This window comes from Lepidochelys olivacea (assembly GCF_965140295.1).
Source record: "Lepidochelys olivacea isolate rLepOli2 genome assembly, chromosome: 7".
NCBI lineage: Eukaryota > Metazoa > Chordata > Testudines > Cheloniidae > Lepidochelys > Lepidochelys olivacea.
This window is the reverse complement of record NC_140417.1, coordinates 33,333,814-33,356,371: the sequence shown is the minus strand read 5'-3', so window position 1 is coordinate 33,356,371 and position 22,558 is coordinate 33,333,814. Positions and strand designations below refer to the sequence as shown.

Genomic DNA, 22,558 nt, shown 5'->3' with positions numbered 1-22,558 from the left:
CTATCCATCCATCCCCATACACCCCTTCTAGCTATCTATCCCCATACACCCCCTCTGTCTATCTATCCATCTCTCCCTATACATCCCCTCTCTCTCTCTCTCTCTCTCTTTCTCTCAATCTATCTATCCCCATACACTCCTTCTATCTGTCCATCCTCATACACCCCCTCTATCTATCCATCCCTCCCCATACACCCCCTCTATCTATCTATCCTTCCCTCCCCATATACCCCCTCTATCTATCCATCCTCATACACCCCCTCTATCTATCCATCTATTTAACCCCATACACCCCCTCTATCTATCTATCCATCCCTCCCCACACACCCCTTCTATCTATCTATCCCCATACACCCCCTCTCTCTGTTCCTCCCCCCCGCCCCGGAGAGCCCACGCCGCTCCGATTGGGGCGCTGCCCCGCTCTGTCCATCGCCCCCTTGTGGCCGTGTCCTGGGCAGGGCTCGGAGGCCGGGACGGGGACAGCCCCTCGGAGCCGCCCTGCTGCCCGGAGCCAGCCCTGGCGCTTGGCCCCCGGCCCAGATTCCTGCCCCCGGCCCGGGATTGGCTGAGCGCGGCACAAACAGCCGGCCGGCCAGCCGCCCCGTCTCGCTCCGCCATCCCGGCCCGGCGCCTCTCCCTTGCTTCCTTCTCCTTCGCTCCGGCCGCGGCGCGCGGGGAGGAGACCAGGCGCCGGCCGGTGGCGCGGGGGCCCCCGCGGGGCGCGTCTGTCAGTCGCTCAGTCCCTCGCTGTCTGTCCCGGGGGAGCGAAGGGAGGAGAAAAGGCAGCGGAGAGAGGGCGGGGTGGTCGAGGGGGGCTCGGGGAGGGGAGCGAGGGTTTCGCTCCTTCCTTCCTCGCCGCTCCTTCCCCCGTTGCCTCCATCCGCCCCTCTTTGTTTCCCTCTGCCCGGCCAGCCGAACGGGGAGGAAGGAGCCGCGGAGGCGGTCCCTGGGCGGCGGAGCTGCCTCCTGCTGTCTCCTGGCTCCAGGGGCTCCCTCGCCCCCCTCTGACCGCCTGCCAGGCGGCTGGTGCCAGGGCGGGGCTGGGGGACGATGTGAAGATGCCCTGGGGGCTGGCACTCTGGGTGCTCCTCTTGCCCTGGCTCTGTGCCCCCGGGGCACGGCCCGCAGCACCCGCGGCCTCCGAGCGGGCGGCCGTAGCGCGGGAGCGCTTCAAGGTGGTCTTCGCCCCGCTGGTCTGCAAACGGACCTGCCTCAAGGGCCAGTGCCGGGACACCTGCAAGCAGGGCAGCAACATGACCCTGATCGGCGAGAACGGGCACTCGGCCGACACCCTGACCGGCTCGGGCTTCCGCGTGGGTGAGCACGGGGCACAGGCTGGGGCATGGAGGGGGGACAGCTGGGGTTGGCATTGGGGGCTTTGGTTGTCCAGGGAGGGGACTGAGCTGCATTGGGGATGGGGGAGCTGTCTGGAGGAGGGGGCACACTGGAGAGCCCCTCTGGGGCCGGAGGGAGGTGCTGGGCGCAGATCAGGGGCATGGGGGATGAGGGGCTATTGGAACACGTGTCTCCCTGATTTCCGCTCTGCGCCAGCATGCATGGCTCTGCCTGTGTGGCTGCACTCACCTGTGTGGCTCACACCTGTCTCACCAGCATTGGTTGCACGCAGGCCTTTGCACACTCACCCTGGCGCAGTTTGGACATGGAGCTGCTCACACGGCTCCGTTCCACCTGTCACGTGCTTCTCTTCACATGCGTGTGCCCCTGACACATACCCGTTTTCACATGCTGACGCCAGCCCCTCACCCACACATGGTGCATGGCCGGGCCCCTTGTGCACTCACAAATCTCGCATGTTATGCCACCGTCATGCTCAAGTGGGCGCGTTTCCTCCCGTGGGCACTTGCCAGCGCACTAACTGGTACTCAGAGGCTCGCACACTTGGTATTCACTGAGCTGCGCGCTCGCTCCCCCCTTTCCCCTGGCAGTTCTTCCAGCAGCAGTTCAGGGCTGGAGGAAAATCTCGCCTCAGCGAATGGCCCCGTCCCAGCTCCTGTCCCCTGGGGCCCATCTGACGCCTGCACCTCCGGCAGCCGGCCTCCAGTCTAACATGCACATGCGTACACACTCACACACATGGAATCCAAAACTCACACATGCAAAGAATCTAACACACACACACTCGCACACACCCAATCTAACACTTGCACACATGCAATCTCATGCATACGCACACACCCACACCATCTACCGCAGGCGTGAGCTAACACACCCAATCTAACACATGGATGTGCACACACAAACACAATCAAATGCACCTGCATACACCCACTCACACAGTCAAACACTCACATGCGTGCAATCTCGCTTGCCCATACACACTCATGTAGATTCCTGCACACACTCTCACCCCCCTGCACACTGGCACACACTCGGACACGTGCTCTCACACGCACGCTCCTTTGCACTCACAGCAGCCTGGCCCAGCTCCGGCTGCGAATTCCCTGGTTTGTAACATTCCTCAGCTGATGCTGGTGCCCCTCCCACCAGGCACCATGCCAGCCCTCCCCCCTGTCACCCCCTCCACTAGCTGCGGGAAAGATCCCTGGTGCCCCTTCATCCTTCTGCTGGGGAGGCCGGGGCGGGGGGATGGTGTTGGGGGTGGAGTGACCTCTGGGGCTAACTGAATCCAGAGTTGGGCTGGACCCAGCCGGGAAAATCCCCTCCTGGCCCAGGGCGGGCCCAGCACCTGCACCCAGCGGGAACGCTGGAGGATTTGGGGGAGGAGAGGGTATTTTTTGGGGGGGAAACTCTTTGATTCTTGCTGAACCAGTTCTACCTCCCCACTGTGGGTTTGACCCAGACCTCACCCCTTCCAGTCACCCAGTCACAGACCCTTGGGGAGCCCCTCCCCCTGTCTCCCAGCTGGCCCACCCCACACGTCCCTTCCCTCCACACTCCTCCCCCCAACACCCCTCCCTTCCCTGCCCGCTCCCTTTAACCCCCACACACCCCTGCACCTCATCCCGTCCTCCATCCAGCCCCACTCCCACTGTGTGCTCCAGCCACACACACCCTTCTCCCCAAGCCTCCCCTGTGCCCCTCACTTGATCCCACTGCAGCATGTCTTCCTCCCCCCCCATTTTGTCTCAGTGACACAAAGAGACTAAAAATACCTCGGGCTCCAGAAACCATGGCCTTTACTGACTTTGCACTTGGGAGGGAATGAAATTGAGTCGCTGCTGGAAGTGAGGGGGGCTGGAGCAGGCGCCAGGTGACTCCCCTTCGCTCACCAGTGCCCCTCAGTCCTGACTCGCAGCCCCCTGCCATCTGAGCCCTGGGCTCCGCCACACAATCCCTCTGTCCTGACCCACAATTTTCTGTCCCTGAAATCCCTCTCCCACCCCAGTGCACTTTTTCACCTGGATACCACGATTTCCTTTCACTTCCTGTCCTAACCTGGTGTGTAGCTGATCAACAGCCCTTCATGCCCCACCCCAGAGGTGGCCACATCTCAAGCCTTGAGTGTGCTGTGTCGGTGTTTCTGATGATGGGGCTGCCGAAGGAGCCATTAGCTGTCCTTTTGTTATTGTCCTGAATGTTTGGATAATCCCTGCTCCAACACTGAGTCACCCGGGCTTGAGCCAGGGCAGCTGGCTGGGCCTGGGAACCGGGTATATACGCACCACTCCCTTCCCTGAGCCGCGGCTGTTCAGCTGCCCCAGCAAACTCCCCAGCCAGGGAAATAAACCAAAACAGCTGGAACCCCAGCCTCAGCCTGGGAGTCAGAGCAGGGATGGTGGTGCTTGCTGGGACTGCTGGCTCTGGGAGGGGAGTGGGGTCTAGTGGCTAGAGCAGGGGGCTGGGAGTAAGGGCTCCTGGGCTCTGTCCCCAGCTCTGATTCACTCTGTGACCTGAGGAATGTCACTTCCCGGCTGGATGGCCTCAGCTGGGTATTTCACCCTGTGTGGGTTTGCGGGGAAGGATGTTGGGGAGGAAGGGCTTGTGGTTAAGGCCCTGGGGCCAGGAGACCTGGTTTATTTTCCTGCCTCTGCCACAGACACCCTGTGTGACCCCGGGTGAGCCCCTCCCCTCTCCAGGCCTGTGACTCTGCCATCCTGTGTCTATTTAGACTGTAAGATCTTTGGGGCTGGACCTTTCTCTCACCATGGGGCTGTGCAGTGCCTGGCACAATGGTTCCTGATCTCGTGTGTCTGTGTGTGTATGTACAGTGCTCAGCACACCGGGCCCTGATCTCGGTTGTGTGTGTGTGTTCGTATACAGCACCCAGCGCATGGGCCGTGATCTCGGTTGTGTGTGTGTGTGTGTGTGTACAGCGCCCAGCGCACCAGGCCCTGATCTCGTGTATGTGTACACAACACCCAGCGCACTGGGCCCTGTTCTCGGGGGTGTGTGTGTGGGTAGCGCCCAGGTCACTGGGCCCCGATCTTGGTCAGGGGCCTCCAGGTGCTGCCCTGATACTAACAGGGATATTAACACATTGGTGTCACATTAGTCCCTGGAGGCCCGGCTGAGATCACAGGCTCACGCAGAGGAAGAGTTCTTGCCTCTTGTGCTCTGGCCATCTTCCCCTTCACCTTGTGCGTACCCTGGCTTGTCTGCTGGCTCACCCCTTTCCCCCTGCCATGTGTGCCCTGGCTTGCCCGCTGGCTCCCCCCTGCATGTGCCCTGGCTTGCCCGCCAGTTCCTCCCCCCCCACATGTGCTCTGGCTTGCCTGCCGGCTGTCCCCACCACATGTGCCCTGGCTTGCCCACCAGCTCAACCCCATGTGTGCCCTGGCTTGCCTGCAGGCTCCCCTGCCACATGTGTCCTGGCTTGCCCGCCAGCTCCCCCTGTGTGTGCCCTGGAGCAGGGGTTGGATGGGGCAAGGTGGGGGCAGGGAGCAGGGTGGGTGGGAAGGGGGGACAGGGAGCAGGGGGTGGATGGGGCGGGGTTGGGACAGGGAGCAGAGGGTGGGTGGGGTGGGGGGCAGGGGGTGGATGTGGTGGGGGGCAGAAAGCAGGGGGTGGGTGGGAGCATGGGATGGATGGGGTGGGGGCAGGGAGTGGCTGTGGGCGGGTGGGGGTGGGCGGCCATGGGGTAAACACAGACGGTGCGGCAGTGGGGGCAGGGTGGGGGTCCCTGGTCTAACCTCCCTCTCTCTCCCCCCAGTGGTGTGCCCACTGCCCTGTATGAATGGCGGGCAGTGCACATCCCGTAACCACTGCCTCTGCCCCCCCGAGTTTACGGGGCGCTTCTGCCAGGTGCCGGCAGGGCGCCAGGCCCAGGCCCAGGGGGGGCAGCAGCTGCTGCAGCCGGCAGCGTTGGGGCCCCTTGAGGGCCCAGCAGGTGAGATGGGCTCCAGCAAACACGCCATCTACGCCGTGCAGGTGATCTCCGATGCGCACGGTGCCGGGGAGCCACCCGCCGGCCACAGCCCCAAGGCCACCATCAGCCACTCCACCTTCATGGTGCCCCTGGGACCTGGGCACCACTCGTCCGAAGGTACTGCTGCTGGGAGTGGGGAGGGGGACCTGGGGAGTGTGATGGGGATGGAGGGCAAGGGAGGGAGTGATAGGGTAAATGGGGTGACAGCGTAACTTGGAGTGAGGGGGTGATGGGGGAAGAAGACAGGTGATTGGGTGGGGGTGATGGGGGCAGGGGTTGTTGGGGGTGAATGATTGGGCAGGGGGGCGATGGAGCAGGGGGTTGATGGCATGGGGGGGGCAGTGTCCCTCCAGGGCCTCTGTCATCTAGGGGAAGTGCCAGCCGTTTTCGCCTGGGAAGCTGGGGGTCAGTGTCAGGGGACGGTCCATGTGCTGACTCCCCCTCGGGCCCCCTCCAGTGCAGGTCCACCCCCCTCTGCTGAATGTGCGCGTCCACCACCCGCCTGATGCCTCCGTGCAGGTCCACCGCATCGACAGCATCAGCACCGAGGGCACCGGGCCGGGCGCCCAACACCACCTCATCCAGCACCCGGCCCAGAGCTCCATGGGTCAGAAACCCCCCACACCCCATGCCCGGCCCCATACGCACAAACCCCTGGGACGCTGCTTCCAGGAGACCCTGCCCAAACAATCTGTGAGTTGCCCGCTCCTCCAAGAGGCACTGTGCTGAAGGGAGCGGGGAGAGGTCAGCAGGGGGCGCTGTGCTGCAGGGAGCAGGGAGAAGTCAGCAGGGGGTGCTGTGCTGCAGGGAGCAGTGAGGGGTCAGCAGGGGCGCTGTGCTGCAGGGAGTGGGGAGGGGCCAGCAGGGGGCGCTGTGCTGCAGGGAGCGGGGAGAGGTCAGCAGGGGGCGCTGTGCTGCAGGGAGCGGGGAGAGGTCAGCAGGGGGCGCTGTGCTGCAGGGAGCAGGGAGAAGTCAGCAGGGGGTGCTGTGCTGCAGAGAGCAGTGAGGGGTCAGCAGGGGCGCTGTGCTGCAGGGAGTGGGGAGGGGCCAGCAGGGGGCGCTGTGCTGCAGGGAGCGGGGAGAGGTCAGCAGGGGGCGCTGTGCTGCAGGGAGTGGGGAGGGGCCAGCAGGGGGCGCTGTGCTGCAGGGAGCGGGGAGAGGTCAGCAGGGGGCGCTGTGCTGCAGGGAGTGAGGAGGGGCCAGCAGGGGGCGCTGTGCTGCAGGGAGCGGGGAGAGGTCAGCAGGGGGCGCTGTGCTGCAGGGAGTGGGGAGGGGCCAGCAGGGGGCGCTGTGCTGCAGGGAGCGGGGAGAGGTCAGCAGGGGGCGCTGTGCTGCAGGGAGTGAGGAGGGGCCAGCAGGGGGCGCTGTGCTGCAGGGAGCGGGGAGAGGTCAGCAAGGGGTGCTGTGCTGTAGGGAGCGGGGAGGGGCCAGCAGGGGGCACTATGCTGCAGTGGGAGGTGGTGGTCATGGTCTCACTTGCCTGTCGTGTTTCTCTCTGGCGATGGGGGGCACTGTTTCTCAGTGTGGGAGCAACCCTCTGCCAGGCCTGACCAAGCAGGAGGATTGCTGCGGAAGCATCGGCACCTCCTGGGGGCAGAACAAGTGCCACAAATGCCCCCACCTGCAGTGTAAGTAATGCCTGAGGTCCCCTTCCTGGTACAGCCTCACAAGCCCTCCCAGCTCGCCCCCTGCCTGTGCTCCCGCTTGCGCCCCACAGCGCCCCCTGCTGGGAGAGGCTGGGCCAGACTAGCTGGGAGCTCCCCCCAGCCAGTGGCCCTGCAGCCCTTCAGCTAGCCAAGAGGGGCTGCCCAGTGCGGGTGAGCCAGGACTGACCTACTGAGGGTCTGTGAGAGCTGGTGTTTAGCTGGTGCTGCCACTTCTCCCCCTGGCCTGGCGCCGACCTCTCCCAGCCTGGCGCAGGGTTTACGGGAAGCCTGGATGGGGCCTTACGTAGCCAGGCTGGGCTGCCACATTCCAGCATGTGGCCCCGGGAGCGGCCTGGGCAGTGCCCACCAGTCCCTCCCAGAGCTTCCAGGGCACCATGGCGGGGGATGCCACAGTGGGGGGGGATGCCCAGCTGGCTAAGATTTGGAGGGGATGGATCAGGTGGCAGGTTCCAACCCTCCTTTCTCCCCCTCCCCCCGCACCTACCCTCCTTCCTGGCACTCCCACTCAATGGCTTTTCCAGCTCCCGGGGATCTGTGAGCCGCAGGGTGTTTGTGTTAGAGGTAGCCAAGAATGTGCTTCATGGCCTGGCTCCTTGTTCTCCGGCTGGGCAGGCCCCCAACCTGCTCCCTTTCATCACACTCCGGCTCTTCTGGGCAACTTCCTGTCTGCAGCTGCCACCCACCCACCCCCGTGGGAAGCGCTGTCGTCCCCCCCTTGGGGGGGTGAGAGGAGCAAGTGGGGTAGGAAAATTGAACTGTTTGTTACCTGAGGGAGTGCATGGGTGCTGCCACCCCGGCTTCTCCCAACAGGGGGCTCTGCAGGGAGCAGGGCAGGATCTGGCTGAGGGAGCTCCTGGTTACTCCAGCCCTGGCCTCTCCCAGCAGGGGGCACTGTGGGGAGCGGGGCAGGAGCAGAGGGGAGCTTTCAGCCGGCCATTCTAAGCTAATTTACCCCTGGGGGCAGTTTTTCCTTACCCATCAGTCAGTAGCTGGCTGTGACTTGGGGGCGGGGGGCTGTCCCTGTTCCCCCTGTCCCTCAATGCCTCTGCCACCCGCATGAGTTGTGATAATGTCTCACCCTTTTCCCAGCCCTGCCCTGTGCACAGTCCAGTGGTGGTGAGTCCCTCAGGTTAACAAATTCCCATGGTCCCTTGGAATTCTGTTTCCTTTTGAATCTCACTGGGACAGCCCCCCTCTTCCCGAGCATCCCCCCAGCTCCTCTCTTTCTCTTTCTTCTCAGTCTTTCTTTCCATTGTCCCCCCCCCAAAGTTTCCCAGCTTGGACGGATCAGGAGCAGCCTGGCTGCACACGCCTGCTGGAATGAACATCGTCCCATGTCCCCGCCCCCCGCGCCTGCTAGCCTGGCTGTGGTAGTGAGACCAGCACAGGCGCTGGTTAGCTGATCACTGCTTCCCCCAGCACCACCCCCAGTGGGGCCGCTGCTGAGGGGGGCGAGGAGCCAGAGACCCTGAGCCAAACCGCCGTCTGTGCAATCGTCTGGCACCCGTGCTGGGTGATGTCTATGTCTCTGCTATTGCAATGGTGATGGAGACCCCCATCCCGCCCCCCCCCCCCCCCCGCAGCTGGAGATTTGGACATGTCTGGCCAGGTGCCATGCAGACCCCCACAGCCTCCTCCTCCCCACCTGAGATCAGGGCCCTGCCCCAGGCTCTGCACAGATACAAGAGACAGTGTCTGCCCTGTAGGGCTCAATGTCTAGACAAGTAAATAGGAGGGGAAGGAAAGGCACCGAGTGGGAATGGGACTTGCCTGAGGTCAGTGGGAGAGCTGGGATAGAACCCAGGAGTCCTGAGTGCCAGTTTGCCCCTGCTCTAACCCACTAGGCCCTGCTCCCTTCCCAGAGCCAGGGCTAGACCCCAAGAGTCCTGCCCTCACCTGTACACCATGCTGCGTCCTCGCTCCCGCTGATTCCCCCTCTGGGGTTTGTTATGTGTTGCAGACTCGGGGGTGCAGAAGACAGGCCCGATCCGAGGGGAACATGGGGGTGATTGCCCACAGGGATACAAGAGACTGAACAGCACGCACTGCCAGGGTACCCGGTGGGCACTCTCTGGGTGGGGGGACTGAAGACCTGCTTCTGTGTGTGTGTTGTGTCCTTGGGAATGGGTCCTGTGTGGGGCTGTGGTGTGCTGCTGAGACATCTCTCCCCAAACACACTTTAACAAGTGTGCCCTGTGGGGAGTGTGCTTTGTGTTGTTGTGTTACATGTCCTTGTGTTACTGACCCGTCTCCCTGTGCAGACATTAATGAGTATGCCCTGTGGGGGTGTTGTGTTGTGTGTCCTAGTGTTACTGACCCCTCTCTCTCCTTGTGCAGACATTAACGAATGTGCCATGTGAGGTGTGTGTGCTGTGTGGTGTGTCCTAGTGTTACTGACTCCTCTCTCTCTCTGTGCAGACATTAACAAATGCGCCCTGTGGGGTGTCCATGTTGTATTGGGTGTTGTTGTGTTGTGTGTCATTGTGTTGCTGACCCTCTCTCTCCCTGTGCAGATATTAACAAGTGTGCCCTGTGGGGTGTCCATGTTGTATTGGGTGTTGTTGTGTTGTGTGTCATTGTGTTGCTGACCCTCTCTCTCCCTGTGCAGATATTAACAAGTGTGCCCTGTGGGGTGTCCATGTTGTATTGGGTGTTGTTGTGTTGTGTGTCATTGTGTTGCTGACCCTCTCTCTCCCTGTGCAGATATTAACAAGTGTGCCCTGTGGGGTGTGTGCATGTTGTGTGTGCGTTGTGTTGTTGTGTGTCGTGTTACTGATCCCTCTCTCTCCCTGTGCAGACATTAACGAGTGTGCCATGCAGGGTGTGTGCCAGAATGGCGAGTGTCTCAACACCCAGGGCAGCTTTCGCTGCGCATGCAAACCTGGCCACATGCTGGGCCCATCCCGCAGCCAGTGTGTCCGTATGTAGGGGGACCGGGGGCAGGCTGGGGGGTTGAGGGGATTGGGAGGGTTGGGCAGGAGGCTCGGAGCGGCACTGACCCTGTCTCCTGGGGGGGTGATGGGGGTTCAGTGTCTCTCTGGGGTGCCCAGCTGGGGATGGGGGGTGGGGGAGGGGCTCGGAGCGGCACTGACCCTGTCTCCTGGGGGGCTGATGGGGGCTCAGTGTCTCTCTGGGGTGCCCAGCTGGGGATGGGGGGTGGGGGAGGGGCTCGGAGCAGCACTGACCCTGTCTCCTGGGGAGGTGATGGGGGCTCAGTGTCTCTCTGGGGTGCCCAGCTGGGGGCGGGGGAGGGGCTTGGAGCTGCACTGACCCTGTCTCCTGGGGGGGTGATGGGGGCTCAGTGTCTCTCTGGGGTGCCCAGCTGGGGGCGGGGGAGGGGCTCGGAGCGGCACTGACCCTGCCTCTCCCGGGGCTGCAGCGGAGAAGTCGGGGGAGAAGAGCCTGTGTTTCCGGCTGGTGAGCCCGGAGCTCCAGTGTCAGCACCCACTGCCCACTAAGCTGACCCGCCAGATGTGCTGCTGCAGCGTTGGCAAGGCCTGGGGGGCCCGCTGCGAGCGCTGCCCGGCTGATGGCGCAGGTAAGGAACTGCAAACTGGGCCAGGATGGAGTATCTGCCACAGCACTGCCACGGGGAAGCTCGCAGTGCTGTAGACCCTGGCTGGGGCACTGCCACGGGGAAGCTAGCAGCGCTGGAGTCACCGGCTGGGGCACTGCTACGGGGAAGCTCGCAGTGCTATAGACCCTGGCTGGGGCACTGCCACAGGGAAGCTTGCAGTGCTGGAGTCACTGGCTGGGCGCACTGCCACAGGGAAGCTTGCAGTGCTGGAGTCACTGGCTGGGCGCACTGCCACAGGGAAGCTTGCAGTGCTGGAGTCACTGGCTGGGCGCACTGCCACAGGGAAGCTCGCAGTCCTGGAGGCACCAGCTGGGGGCGCTGCCACGGGGAAGCTCGCAGCCCTGGAATCACCGGCTGGGGACACTGCCACGGTGAAGCTCGCAGCACCAGTGTTAACCTGTCTCCTCTCCCATCTGGCAGCTGCCTTCAAGGAGATTTGCCCAGCAGGGAAGGGCTACCACATCCTGACATCCCACCAGACCCTGACCATCCAGGGGGAGAGCGACTTCACCCTGCACATCCACCCCGACGGCACCACAGACCTGCAGCAGCAGCGTGAACTGCCCAGCCTGCCGCCCCTCGAGGGGGACTCTCAGGAGTCCGAAGGTCAGAGACCCCGGGGAGGAGGCTGGACTGGGCATGGGGGCCAGAGAGGTGCCACTGTCGCTCTGCTCACCAGGACATGGGGGTTCCCTAAATTTTCCCCTAGTGAACCCCAGTAATAGCAGGGGCTGTACCCCACATTGCCCTGTGGTGAACCCCAATATTATCACAGGCTGTACCCCAAATTCTCCCATTGTGAAACCCTGTCTGAGAATGTAGGGTTCACAGAGAGAAAATTTGGAGCTCCCTACATCCTCCGAGGGACAAGCCCACATTCACCAACAGTGAATCCCATGTTCTCACAGAGATGTCCCCCACATTCCCCCGTGGCAAAGCCCATGTTCTCTGGAGCACCCCAAATTCACTAAGGGTGAATCCCACTTTCTCAGAGCTGTTACTCCCTTCTTTGTTGGCAAACCCCCACATCTCAGGGTGCAAACCCCATGTTGTCAGAGCTGTTACCCCAAATTCTCTAAGGACAAACCCCAGTTTTCAGGGGTACACCCTGTTATCTAAGAACCCCAGAATCCCAGAGCCGGGGGACCCTGCTCTCAGAGCAGACCCCCCGCTCTCAGAGGTGAACCTCACATTCTCAGACTGGCATGACAGGATCTGACCCCGGGCCCTGTGTTTGTCTCTTGCAGCTGTCACCACGGCCATGGTGAGTAGGGCCCCCGGAGCAGCAGGCGTGCAGCGGAGGAGCAGCGGAGGGGTGATGCGGGAGTGGAGGGAGGATGGAGGGAGTGGGAAAGGGAGCCCTGGAGGGTGGCGGGTGAAAAGGAGGGAGGAGAGGAATGAATGAAAGAACGAGAGAGGGGGAGGAATGAAGTGAAGCAGAGGGAGGAATAGGGCACCTGTCTGGGTAGTGGAGCGAAGCAGGTGCCCCCACTGTTTAATCACTCCCCCTCCAGCTACCGGCATATCGGACCAACTCAGAGGAGCAGTCAGTGGACCAGTTCTATGCCAGTGCAGCCACCCTGGGCGCCCGCTACCCTGGTGAGTGATGGAAGAAAGGGTACTGCTGTGGGGAAGCTCGCAGCACTGGAGTCCCTGGCTGGGCTCTGCTGCGGGGAAGCTCGCAGCGCTGGAGCCCCCAGCTGCGCACTGCTGCGGGGAAGCTCGCAGCACTGCTAACCCTGTTCTGTCTCCATTGGGTCCCAGAGGTGGTGGCCCGTCCCACGACTGCCATGGTGCAGAAGGTGCTGCCGGACCAATACACACGTAGCGCCGTGGAGATCGCACCCACGCAGGTGACAGGTGAGAGCCTCATGGCAGGGGTGGGGGGCTGCGCGCCAGTAAACTCCCTCCTCCCCTTTGGGAAAAACTTCACATTTATGGACCAAACTTCCCTACTGGGGCCCCCTTAATTATCAGGGGTGAACCCCAAACATTCCCCAGTGATGTGCACGTTTTCAGGGGGGTCCCCAAAGTCCTTTCCGGGCTGGTGATGTCTCCTGAACACCCCTGGCCCGATGCAGTGTGGTCCCTGTGAGCTGCTATCGCAGCAGCCTTAGGGGTGGGGGAACTCCTGGCTCTCCTGGGGGTCTATGAGAAACAGATTTCCTGGCTCCTGTGTGTGAGCTATTCATCCTGATCCCCCTTCCTGGGCTGCGTCTGTCTGTCCCTGCAGAGACTGATGAGTGCAAGCTGAACCGCAATATCTGTGGCCATGGAGAGTGCGTCATGAGTTTGTCGGGCTACACCTGCATCTGCTACCCGGGTTACCGCTGGCACACCCAGCGCAGGTTCTGCACAGGTAACACGCTGCCTCGCCCTTCTTTGTGGGTGTGCGACACATGCAGAGGGACACGCATGTGCATGGCTGTCTGGGGGCACGTGACACCCACTCCACTGGATTCACGGAGGTGTCAGCACCCTGGAGGGGCACATGCATCTGTATGACGGAGTGACCCTTGGGTATGCCTGCATACACAGGTCTGTGACGCCCCCCAACTAGCCTATATGCAAGGGTGCAACACACGTGTGTCTGCACAGCAAGCGTGTGACACGCCCACACAGCTGCACAGCAGGAGTGCAACACGCCTGCATGGCTGCACAAAAGTCTGGCACGCCTGCACATCTGTAAAACAGCTGTGTGACACACCCACACATGTACAAAAGATATGTGACACGCCCACACAGCTCTACGATAGGTGTGCGACACACCCGCACGTCAGCCTGTGGAAGTCTGAGACACCCACCCCGCTTGCGCATGCTGGTAGCTAGGCCTGCAACACGTGTGCAAGTACACATGCAAACCTGTGACCCCTCCAACATACGCATGTGGCCAGGGCTATGACAGGCCTGCATCCCGGCATGGCGGGGGTCAGTCATGCTTTCTCCCTCCCGCCCCCCGCCTGCCACAGACGTGAACGAGTGTGAGGCGGAGCCTTGCGGCATCGGCAAGGGCGTCTGCATGAACACGGGCGGCTCCTACAACTGCCACTGCAACCGGGGGTACCAGCTGAAGGTGCACAAGGGCGTGCGCTCCTGCGTGGGTGAGCACCCAGGGGGCAGGAGCTGGGGGGGAACAGCAGGGCTGGAGGAAGGGCTGCTGGGAGCTGTGGGAAACAGGGCACGCATGGTGAGCTGGGGGATGTGCTGGGACATGGGGGATGGGAAGGAGGGCTGGGGAATGGGAAGGAGGCATGGGGAAAGGAGGGCTGGGGGATGGGAAGGAAGGCTGGGGAAAGGGGGGCTGGGGGAAGGGGAGAGGGGGATGAGAAGGAGGGCTGGGGAAGGGGGGCTCGGGATGGGAAGGGGGCATGGAGGTTGGGAAGGGGTTTGGGGGGAAGGGGTGATCGGTAAAGTCCTGTCCCCGCTCCTCTGCCCTGTTCACGCCCACCTCTCTGGCAGACATTGACGAGTGCTCCAAGCCCCACATCTGTGGGGACGGGGGAGCCTGTGTCAACTACCCTGGGCACTACAAGTGTGAATGCCATCCTGGCTACCGTCTCAAGCCTTCCCGCCAGCCCCTCTGTGAAGGTAAGGGCTGGCCGGGTTGGGGTGGAGAGGGAGAAGGAGGGGGAGGGGAGACCCCCAACAGCCTGGGAGACAGAGACCCTACAATAACATACCAATTGCCCTGAGAGACTCGATCATAACAAGCGGGTGCGCACAGCCTGAGCAGTAGTGAAAGCCTGAAATTTCCAAAGACCCTACAAGAACAAACAGGTGCACACAGCCCCAGAGTTACTGAGTGAGACCCTACAATAACAAACCAATGTCCAGGCCCAGAGCTTGCACAGACCTCAGAACAAGAAGACAGTGCCCCTGAGCAATCCTTCTCACAATAACCTGTCAGGTAGAACTGTCAGAGACCCTACAATAACAAACCAACTCCCCACTTGCCAGAGGACTCGCTGAGTCCTCAAGGGCCCTGCCCTGTGCACTGCCCCTCATGGGGCTCCCACAAAGGCACCTTACCCTTCACCTTTTCTCTCTCCCTGCAGACATTGATGAGTGCCTGGACACCGGCATCTGCCCCGACGGGAAGTGTGAGAACCGGCTGGGTACCTACAAATGCAGCCCCTGCCCACCGGGCTTCCGGGGCCAGCATGGGATTTGCTATGGTAAGCGCTGGCCACAGGACCCAGGAGTCCTGCCTCCCAGCCCCCGCTCTAACCCACTAGGTCCCACCCAACTCCCAGAGCTGGGCATAGAACCCAGGAGTCCCGACTCCCAGCCCCCGGCTCCAGCCCAGTAAACCCCACCGCCCCCTAGTGCTGGGGTTGGTGCAGTATCTAGGGTGAGACTCTCATGCCCCTGTGGTGGGAGGTGGCCTGTGCAGCCCACAATGGGCTGAGGGACGTTCGGCCCCAACCAAACTTGGCTGCAGGGGAGTGGGTTGCAGGCCAAAAGTTGCGTGGGGGACAGGGTTGAGGTTCAGCGTCTGTGTCCCCCCCTAGATGTGGATGAGTGCTCTGAGGAGACTCCGTGCAAACACGGCTGGTGTGAGAACCTGCCCGGCTCCTTCCGCTGCACCTGTGGGGAGGGATTTGCACCCGCACCCAATGCCCGGAGCTGCCTGGGTAACTAGATTCCCTGTCCTCCCAGAGCCCCGCTGCTCTAACCACTGCAACCCCTCCCCTCCCCGAGCCCCCTGCCCTAACTACTGCATCCCACTCCCCTCCCAGAGTCCCCTGCTCTAACAATTGCACCCCTGACCTCCCAGAGTCCCCCTGCTTTAACCACTGCACCCTCTCCCCTCCCAGAGCCCCCTTCTCGAACCACTGCACCCCCTGCCCTCCCAGATCGGAGGATAGAAGCCAGGATTCTGACTCCCAGTCCCCTGCTCTCTCTCCCTGCAGATGTGAATGAGTGTGAGGATGGGGGGCTTTGCCCCAACGGGGTCTGTGTCAACACCCTGGGCTCCTTTAAGTGCCAGTGCCCAGCGGGCTTCCACTCGGTGAAGGACAGGCCACGCTGCGAAGGTGAGGGGCTGGGCCATGGGGTGGAAGGGTGCAGGGGGCTGAGCTGGTGGTTGGGGGGGCATGTAGGGCTCAGGGTGAGGAATCTGGGCCAGGGAGCTGCCTGTGGGCGGTGGGGCTCAGTGGGGGGGTGAGCGGGTTGTGGGGGGGGGCAGGGGCTGCCTGTGGGAATAGAGCAGTTGTGTGAAGGGGCTGGGAGGCGGGGCTGTGGACATGGGAGCTGTGAGAGACTCAGGCTGGGTGGCCATGTCAAGGGGGTGGCATTGGGAGGGGGCTGGGTGGTTATGTCTGGGGGGGGCTAGGTGATGGTGTCTGGCTGGGTGGCCGTGTTCAGGGGGGCTGGGGGAAGGGGTCGGGCTGGGTGGCCTTGTGGGGGGGGTTGGGAAGGGGCTGGGTGGCCATGTCAGGGGGAGGGCTGGGTTTGGGGGCTGGACTGGGTGGCCTTGTGGCTTAGTGAGGGGGCTGAGCTGGGTGGCTGTATTGAGGGGGCTGGGCTGGGTGGCTGTGTGCGGGGGGGGGGGGGGGGGGGTGACTGTGTGATGGGGCGGGGCTGGGCGGCCATGTGGTGGGGGCTGGGCGAGGGGGCTGGGCATCCATGTCTGCGGGGGGGCTGGGGAGGGGACTGAGCCAGGCAGCCAAGGGGGGGAAGGGGGCTGGGTGGCCAGGTCCAGGTGGGGCTGGGTAAGAGGGCCAGGCTAGGTGGCCATGTCTGCGGGGGGGGGCGAGGGGGAGCAGGATGGACAGACGCGTAGGGTGGGGGCTGGGAGTGGCCCCCTCACCCTGCGGCTCTCCATGTTGCAGACATAAACGAGTGTGACTTCCCGGCTGCCTGCATCGGGGGCGAGTGTGTCAATTCTGTGGGCTCCTACCGCTGCCTCTGCCGTGCTGGGTACAAGCTGGTGAACGGCAGGAGGTGCCAAGGTGAGGTGCCGGGTGGGGTGCAGAGAAGTTGAGCATCTGGGTGTGCGTGGGCCCGGCGTGTCAGGAGTCTGGCGTTCCTCACACGGTAGTGTGACACAGTGAGGGCAGTGTGTTGCACCAAGTGTGAGCCGCTGCGTGTGGCGACACAAGGACATGGCATACGGGGGGCAGGTAGTAAAGTCTGGGCATGGCGGGGTATGAAGGCACATGAAACTCTCGGCTTCAGGAACGCCTCGTGCCCAAGTGTGAGCCTGATAGGCTGCAAACTGGGCCTGCCAGGAGTAAGAGCCAACACCAGGGTGTGTGTGAGGGACAGAATGTGTGGAGCTGCACAAAGCCCTGCAAGGGCCCATGCATGTGTGTCTAAGTGAGCGTGCCACACTGGAAAAGGAATGAGTACAAGCTTCTGTGTGTGTGTGTGCGTATAACTGGGTGTGATTGTCTGTGAGTGTGAGTTTGTGTACTGTAGGGTGACACACACGGGGCACAGGTGTGTGGCGTGGATGAGTGTGTATCTGTGAGTGGGAACAGGTATGGTTGTGCAGCAAGTGTGCCATTGCACACCGCCTGCCTCTATCTCCCACTGGTCTCCCCCCAGATATCGATGAGTGTGCACTGGACCCCAGCTTGTGTCTGCCCCACGGGGCGTGCGAGAACGTGGATGGCTCCTACATGTGCGTGTGCGATGAGGGATACACCCCATCTGAGGATCAACACAGCTGTGAGGGTGAGAGTGGGATGCGGGGCCTTCCCCTCTGGGGGACACTAGCTCTGATATGGCACCAGAGTGGGGCACTGTGGGATTGATTTACCCTCTGCCCCCCAGATCTGGAGCCCCCCAACAACAAGAAGGAATGCTACCTGAACTTCGATGACACCGTCTTCTGTGACAGCGTCCTGGCCACCAACATCACCCGCCAGGAGTGCTGCTGCTCACTGGGGGCTGGCTGGGGTGACCACTGTGAGATCTACCCCTGTCCTGTGCCCAACTCAGGTGGGACACAGCCTACCCCCTCCTCCATGCCACCCTCCCCCATTCCCACTGCCACCAACGAACCGAGGAACTAGCTGCTACTGGACATGGTGTGACTGTGAACATCTAACCCCCAGGCTCCAAGGCAACTACTAGAATCCAACTGGGGGGGTCAGGAAAGCATTACCCATGGAGGGAGTGGGGGGATACCGGACAGGATGGGCCCGTTGGCCTGATGTGGGGGCAGGGAGCGGGGATTCCAGTCTGGATGGGCCAAAGGTCTGATTCATGGGGCAGGGAGAGGGAATACCTGGTCTAGACATTAATCCCTCTTCCCCAGTGTGCATGTCACCTCTCTCCCCTGCAGCTGAGTTCCACTCCCTCTGCCCCGACGGGAAAGGATTCATCCTGGATGACAACATCCTGAACTATGGCATCCCCGCCCACAGGGGTGAGTGCCAGGGCCCATGCCCTGATCTGCTTGGCACCTGCACTCGAGGGCTGGGGGATTAGGAGCCAAGGTTACACCTTCCCCTGCCCCCCCCCATGAGTCACAGGGTTTCCAACCCTGCAACCCTCCTACCTAGCCATTACAGCCCTCCACACTCCACCCCAGGGGCAGCTGCATCTCAATGCCAGCCAAGGGATCCCTATATAAACAACCCCTATACCGCACCCCAGAGTTGGCTGTATCTCAGCGCTGGGTGAGGGATCCCTGTATAAACAGCCCCCACACCCCAGCCCAGAGGCAGCTGCATCTCAGCGCTGGGCGAGGGATCCCTGTATAAACAGTCACCACACCCCACCCCAGAGCCAACTGCATCTCAGTGCTGGGTGAGGGATCCCTGTGTAAACAGCCCCCCTTCCCCACTCCGGGCTCCTTGCAGACATTGACGAGTGCAGCCTGTTCAGGGAGGAGATCTGCAAGGAGGGGAAGTGTGTCAACACGCAGCCGGGCTACGAGTGCTACTGCAAGCAAGGCTTCTACTATGATGGCAACCTGCTCGAGTGTGTGGGTGAGGAGGGCGAGTGGCATCAGCCCAGTCGGGCAGATATCCTGGTCTAGAACTGTGGGGGGGACAGACAGGGATGCCCCTCTAGGGGGCGCTGCTGTGATCTGGCCTTGGTGGGGGGTCTCACTGGCTTGCAGAGTGGGGAATGGGACATGGGCCTTCCCCTCTAGGGCGCGCTGGCTGTGATCTGGCCTTGGCAGGGGGGCTGGCTGGCTTAGGGGGGTGAATGGGGAATGGGACACAGGATGTATACCCTAAAAGGGGCGGTTCTGTGATCTGGCCTTGGCTGGGAGACTGGCTGGCTGAAGGGGGTGGGGGAATGAGACACAGGCCTTCCCCTCCAGGGGGCGCTGGCTGTGATTGGGGTGGGGCCAGGCAGCCAGGAGGGGTGCCGAAAGGAGGGGCTGGGCTCTGAGCTATGCCCCTTCCCCCCAGATGTGGATGAGTGCCTGGACGAGTCGAACTGCGTGAACGGGCTGTGCGAGAACACGCGGGGGGCCTATGTGTGCACCTGCCCCGCCCCTGCCGTCTACAACCCCACCCACAAGAAGTGCCTGGCACCCAGTGAGATCGGTGAGTCCCCTTCACACATGACACAAGCTCACTGGCTCTGAGTCTTGGCCCTGGCCAGGTGGGCAGCCCCATCACAGCCCTACCTCCTCCTGGCCCCTTTGAAGGTGGGATGCTGGGGACTGAGCTTCTCTCCCGCCCGGTTGGGGGGCACATTGGTGGGGTGAGGACGTGCGAGCAAAGATGCCCCTTGCTGGTCCTTGGTGTCATGATGACCAGTTTGGGGTCCTTGGTGCCATGACAACCCACTGAGCCTATGACATTAGAGCCTATGGTGACTCCTACTGGCCCCTGGCGCCATGGAGACCTCATCAGGTGCAGTGTTACCATGTTGACCCTGGCTGGCCCCGATGCCATAGCAACCCTCATCAGTCTGGTGGTGCCATGGCGATCCCTGCTAGTCCCCTATGCCATGGCAACCCTGTCAAGCCCCTGATGCCCTGTGACTGTGCCCTGGCCCTGCAGATGTGGATGAGTGCCGGGACCCCGGAGCCTGCCGGCACGGGCGTTGCATCAACACACTGGGCTCCTTCTACTGTGAGTGCAGCCTGCCCTGGATGCTGGATCCCAGTGGCAAGGAGTGCCAGCTCCCCGACATGCAGGCAGGTGAGGGGCATGCAGGGCTGACTGCTACTGCACAGGCCCAGGAGACTGCGGGGGGCTTGGGATTGTGAACCTGACTCTGTGCGTGAGCAGGGGGGCGAGTGTGAATGAGTGATTGTGAGGGTGAGCGTGTCCCTGATTGTGAGCCGGTATGAGTGTGAGCACATCACTGATTGTGACCGTGGTGGTTACGAAGATTGTGAGTGTGCCCCTGGAGTTGCCGGTGCCCATGTGTGAGTGTGCACCTGCCTAGATGTGCAGTGACTGTGGTGGTGTGCACAAGGGCCTGTCCAGCATGCCAGGTCCTGTGGGACTGTCTCCTGCGGGCGCTGGCTGAGATGGTGCCGTGGGCTCCCCCCCCCTCTCTCTGCCCTGGCAGACCGGGCGGCTGACCGGCGCGACATCTGCTGGCAGCACCGGGGGGAGGACAGCATGTGCGCCTCCCCGCTCAACGGCTACCACCTGACCTACGAGGAATGCTGCTGTCGGTACGGCAAAGGCTGGGGCTTCCAGTGCCGTGCGTGCCCCCCCCGCAGCCCAGGTAGCATGCATGCCTAGCCTGCCCTCTGGGGGTGCTGGCTCCAGTCTGGTCCCAGGGTTGGGGGACTGGCTGGTTTGGGGGATGGGGAGTGGGGTACGGGGCCTTTCCCCTCTGTGGGCTCTGGCTGGCTCAAGGGGACAGGGAGTAGGGTATGGAGCCTTTCTCCTCTGGAGGTTGCTGGCTCCTGTCTGGCCCCACAGTGCGGGGGACTGGCTGGCTCAGGGGGGCAGGGAGTGGGCTATAGGGTCTTTCCCCTCTGGGGGCTCTGGCTGGTTAAGGGAAGCGGGGAGGGGGGTACAGGGCCTTTCCCCTTTCGAGGCTCTAGCTCTGTTTGCACTGGGCAGGATCTGATGGGATGTGATTCACTGGCTATGTGTCCCAGGCTGGTTGTTATGGTTCCTTGCAGGACAGCAGTGTCAGCCATCTCAGAGCGAGAGCAACTCCTTCTGGGATCTCAGCCCCTTGTTCCTGGGCAAGTCCCGCAAAGGTTAGTGATCCTTCTATACACAGCCCCAGAGGTGGCTGCATCTCATTGCAGGCCAAGGGGTTCCTGTATGAACAGCCACCCACACCCCACCTCAGAGTTAGCTGCATCTTTGTGCCAGACAAGGGATCACTCTTCCACATGCCCCCTCCCTCAATTTCAGCTGCATGGGAATGGGTTCCCTGCCATTCCCATCGTCTTATCTGTGTCCCCCCGCCTTTGTACACCCCCCCCAAGAGGATGACACCTCAGAGGAGGATTCAGATGAATGTCACTGCCTGAATGGCCGCTGTGTCCGGACCTACCACGGTGCAGTTTGCGAATGCCCTGCTGGCTTCCAGCTAGACACCACCCGCGTCCGCTGCCTGGGTAAGAGTGCCAAGCCTCCCGTGAATTAGCATGCACTGCAAAGGGATGTGCTGCCCACACCACTAGGACTCCTGAGTACTGTCCTGGGACGGGGGTCTGGTCTAGTGGATTAGAGCAGGGGTGGGGTTGGGAGCCGGGACTCCTGGGTTCTCTTCCCTCTTCACCTTTCGCAAACAGTGCTGCTAGCTGTCTCTCCGTGCCTGGTCTGTTGCGGGATGCAGGTTCAAGACCCATACTCACGCGCCACAGCCACTCCATTAACCCCTTCCCTCCCTCTCCCTACCCACAGACATCGACGAATGCCGGGAGCTGAACCAGCGAGGCCTGCTGTGCAAGAACGAGCGCTGCATCAACACCAATGGCTCATACCGCTGTGCCTGCAAGCCAGGCTTTGTCCGATCCCGCCACCATGGGGGCATGTGCATCCCCCAGCGTCGCCGATAGCCCTCTTGTCACCCACCGGGGGCGCTGCCAGCTGACACAAGAGAGAGACTCTGTCGCTAAGGGTTCAGATCCTGTTTGGGGGGAACGTAATATTTTTTAATTGCTAAAAATGGGGCATTTTATTGGGTTTTCCTCCCTCTGCAAGATTTTTTTATTAGCATTATCTTAGGGCTGCATTATTTGCACTCATTTCTGTAGGAACCAGGTATACAAAAGCCAACAACCCTGTAAATAACGAGAAAGAAGCTAATGAATTAATTAAACTGTGGAAGTGGATCCTGGGCTAGGTGTTTGTGTGCTGTGCTGTCCGCGTTGGTCGGGGAGGGCAGACGCTGCAGCCGCTGTCTGGCCTGCAGGGGGTGCTGTGACAGTGCAGGGAGAGAAGCCTGCAGCTGCTGCCCCCCAGCAGTGGGTGCTGTGACAAGGGAGGCAGGTCAGTCTGCATCCTTATAACCTCGCCCTACCCTGACCTCCTAATGGCCTCCCTGTGGAAAGCCTTGGCAGAGCTCTGACATCATGCAGTACACCCGTGATATCATCAGCCATGCTCCCCTAGGCTGTAACTCCTGCCTTGCAAGGCTGGGTCGGGCACTGCTGCGGGGAAGCTCACAGCACCAGGGTCAGCTGTTGGGCCAGGCCTGCAGGGGAGGGTTGATGACATCATTAAAATTCCCACAAGGCCTTTGAGGGATCAAATGGCCTCAAGGTTTAAAAAAAGTAAAGGCTCCAAGGCCCAGACCGGTGTTGGGTGCAGACAGCCCTGGAATGCCTCCGCCTGGGGTAGGCCATGCGACTACAGTGCCCATCATTCCTTGGGGGACTACAAGTCTCAGAATGCACTGCCGGAAGAACTACGGCTCCCAGAATGCACCACGGCAGGCGGGACCTCCCCCTCGGGCGCCAAACTTCGTTTCCCAGGGGGTCGTGGGCAGGCAGTTAACGGGACCACCACTCCCAGCATGCCCTGACGCATGCTGGCTTCCGTCCGCATGCATCAGACTACATTTCCCATAAGA

At 61.9% G+C, this 22,558-nt stretch overlaps 1 protein-coding gene across 5 annotated transcripts; it reads left to right on the top strand.

Annotated features, from left to right (window-relative positions):
* The first annotated feature begins 815 nt into the window (after window positions 1-815).
* LTBP3 (latent transforming growth factor beta binding protein 3) lies at window positions 816-21,824 on the top strand. Of its 5 annotated transcripts, none has more exons than XM_084635374.1 (28): window positions 819-1,317; window positions 5,132-5,464; window positions 5,805-6,040; window positions 6,870-6,975; window positions 8,975-9,067; window positions 9,812-9,934; window positions 10,394-10,552; window positions 11,012-11,197; window positions 11,839-11,855; window positions 12,106-12,190; window positions 12,356-12,451; window positions 12,825-12,950; window positions 13,561-13,692; window positions 14,051-14,179; window positions 14,647-14,766; window positions 15,103-15,225; window positions 15,505-15,627; window positions 16,426-16,545; window positions 17,144-17,272; window positions 17,372-17,539; window positions 17,886-17,969; window positions 18,406-18,534; window positions 18,967-19,104; window positions 19,567-19,707; window positions 20,084-20,245; window positions 20,652-20,732; window positions 20,967-21,098; window positions 21,388-21,824. In XM_084635374.1, exons 1-28 carry the CDS (start codon window positions 1,059-1,061, stop codon window positions 21,540-21,542), a joined length of 3,885 nt encoding a protein of 1,294 aa, XP_084491500.1. In that variant the 5' UTR covers window positions 819-1,058; the 3' UTR covers window positions 21,543-21,824. The 5 variants fall into 5 exon arrangements, with proteins under 5 accessions (XP_084491502.1, XP_084491500.1, XP_084491501.1 ...); XM_084635377.1 differs by having other exon boundaries at window positions 1,193-1,317; window positions 5,350-5,464; XM_084635376.1 differs by lacking the exon at window positions 19,567-19,707 and having other exon boundaries at window positions 816-1,317.
* The last annotated feature ends 734 nt before the right edge of the window (window positions 21,825-22,558 follow it).

Coding starts and splice junctions, on each gene's coding strand:
- LTBP3 (XM_084635374.1), top strand. CDS start 1,059: ATGCCCTGGGGGCTGGCACTCTGGGTGCTCCTCTTGCCCTGGCTCTGT. Junction 6,041..6,869: donor AGACCCTGCCCAAACAATCT/GTGAGTTGCCCG, acceptor ACTGTTTCTCAG/TGTGGGAGCAACCCTCTGCC. Junction 17,273..17,371: donor GGATCAACACAGCTGTGAGG/GTGAGAGTGGGA, acceptor TCTGCCCCCCAG/ATCTGGAGCCCCCCAACAAC.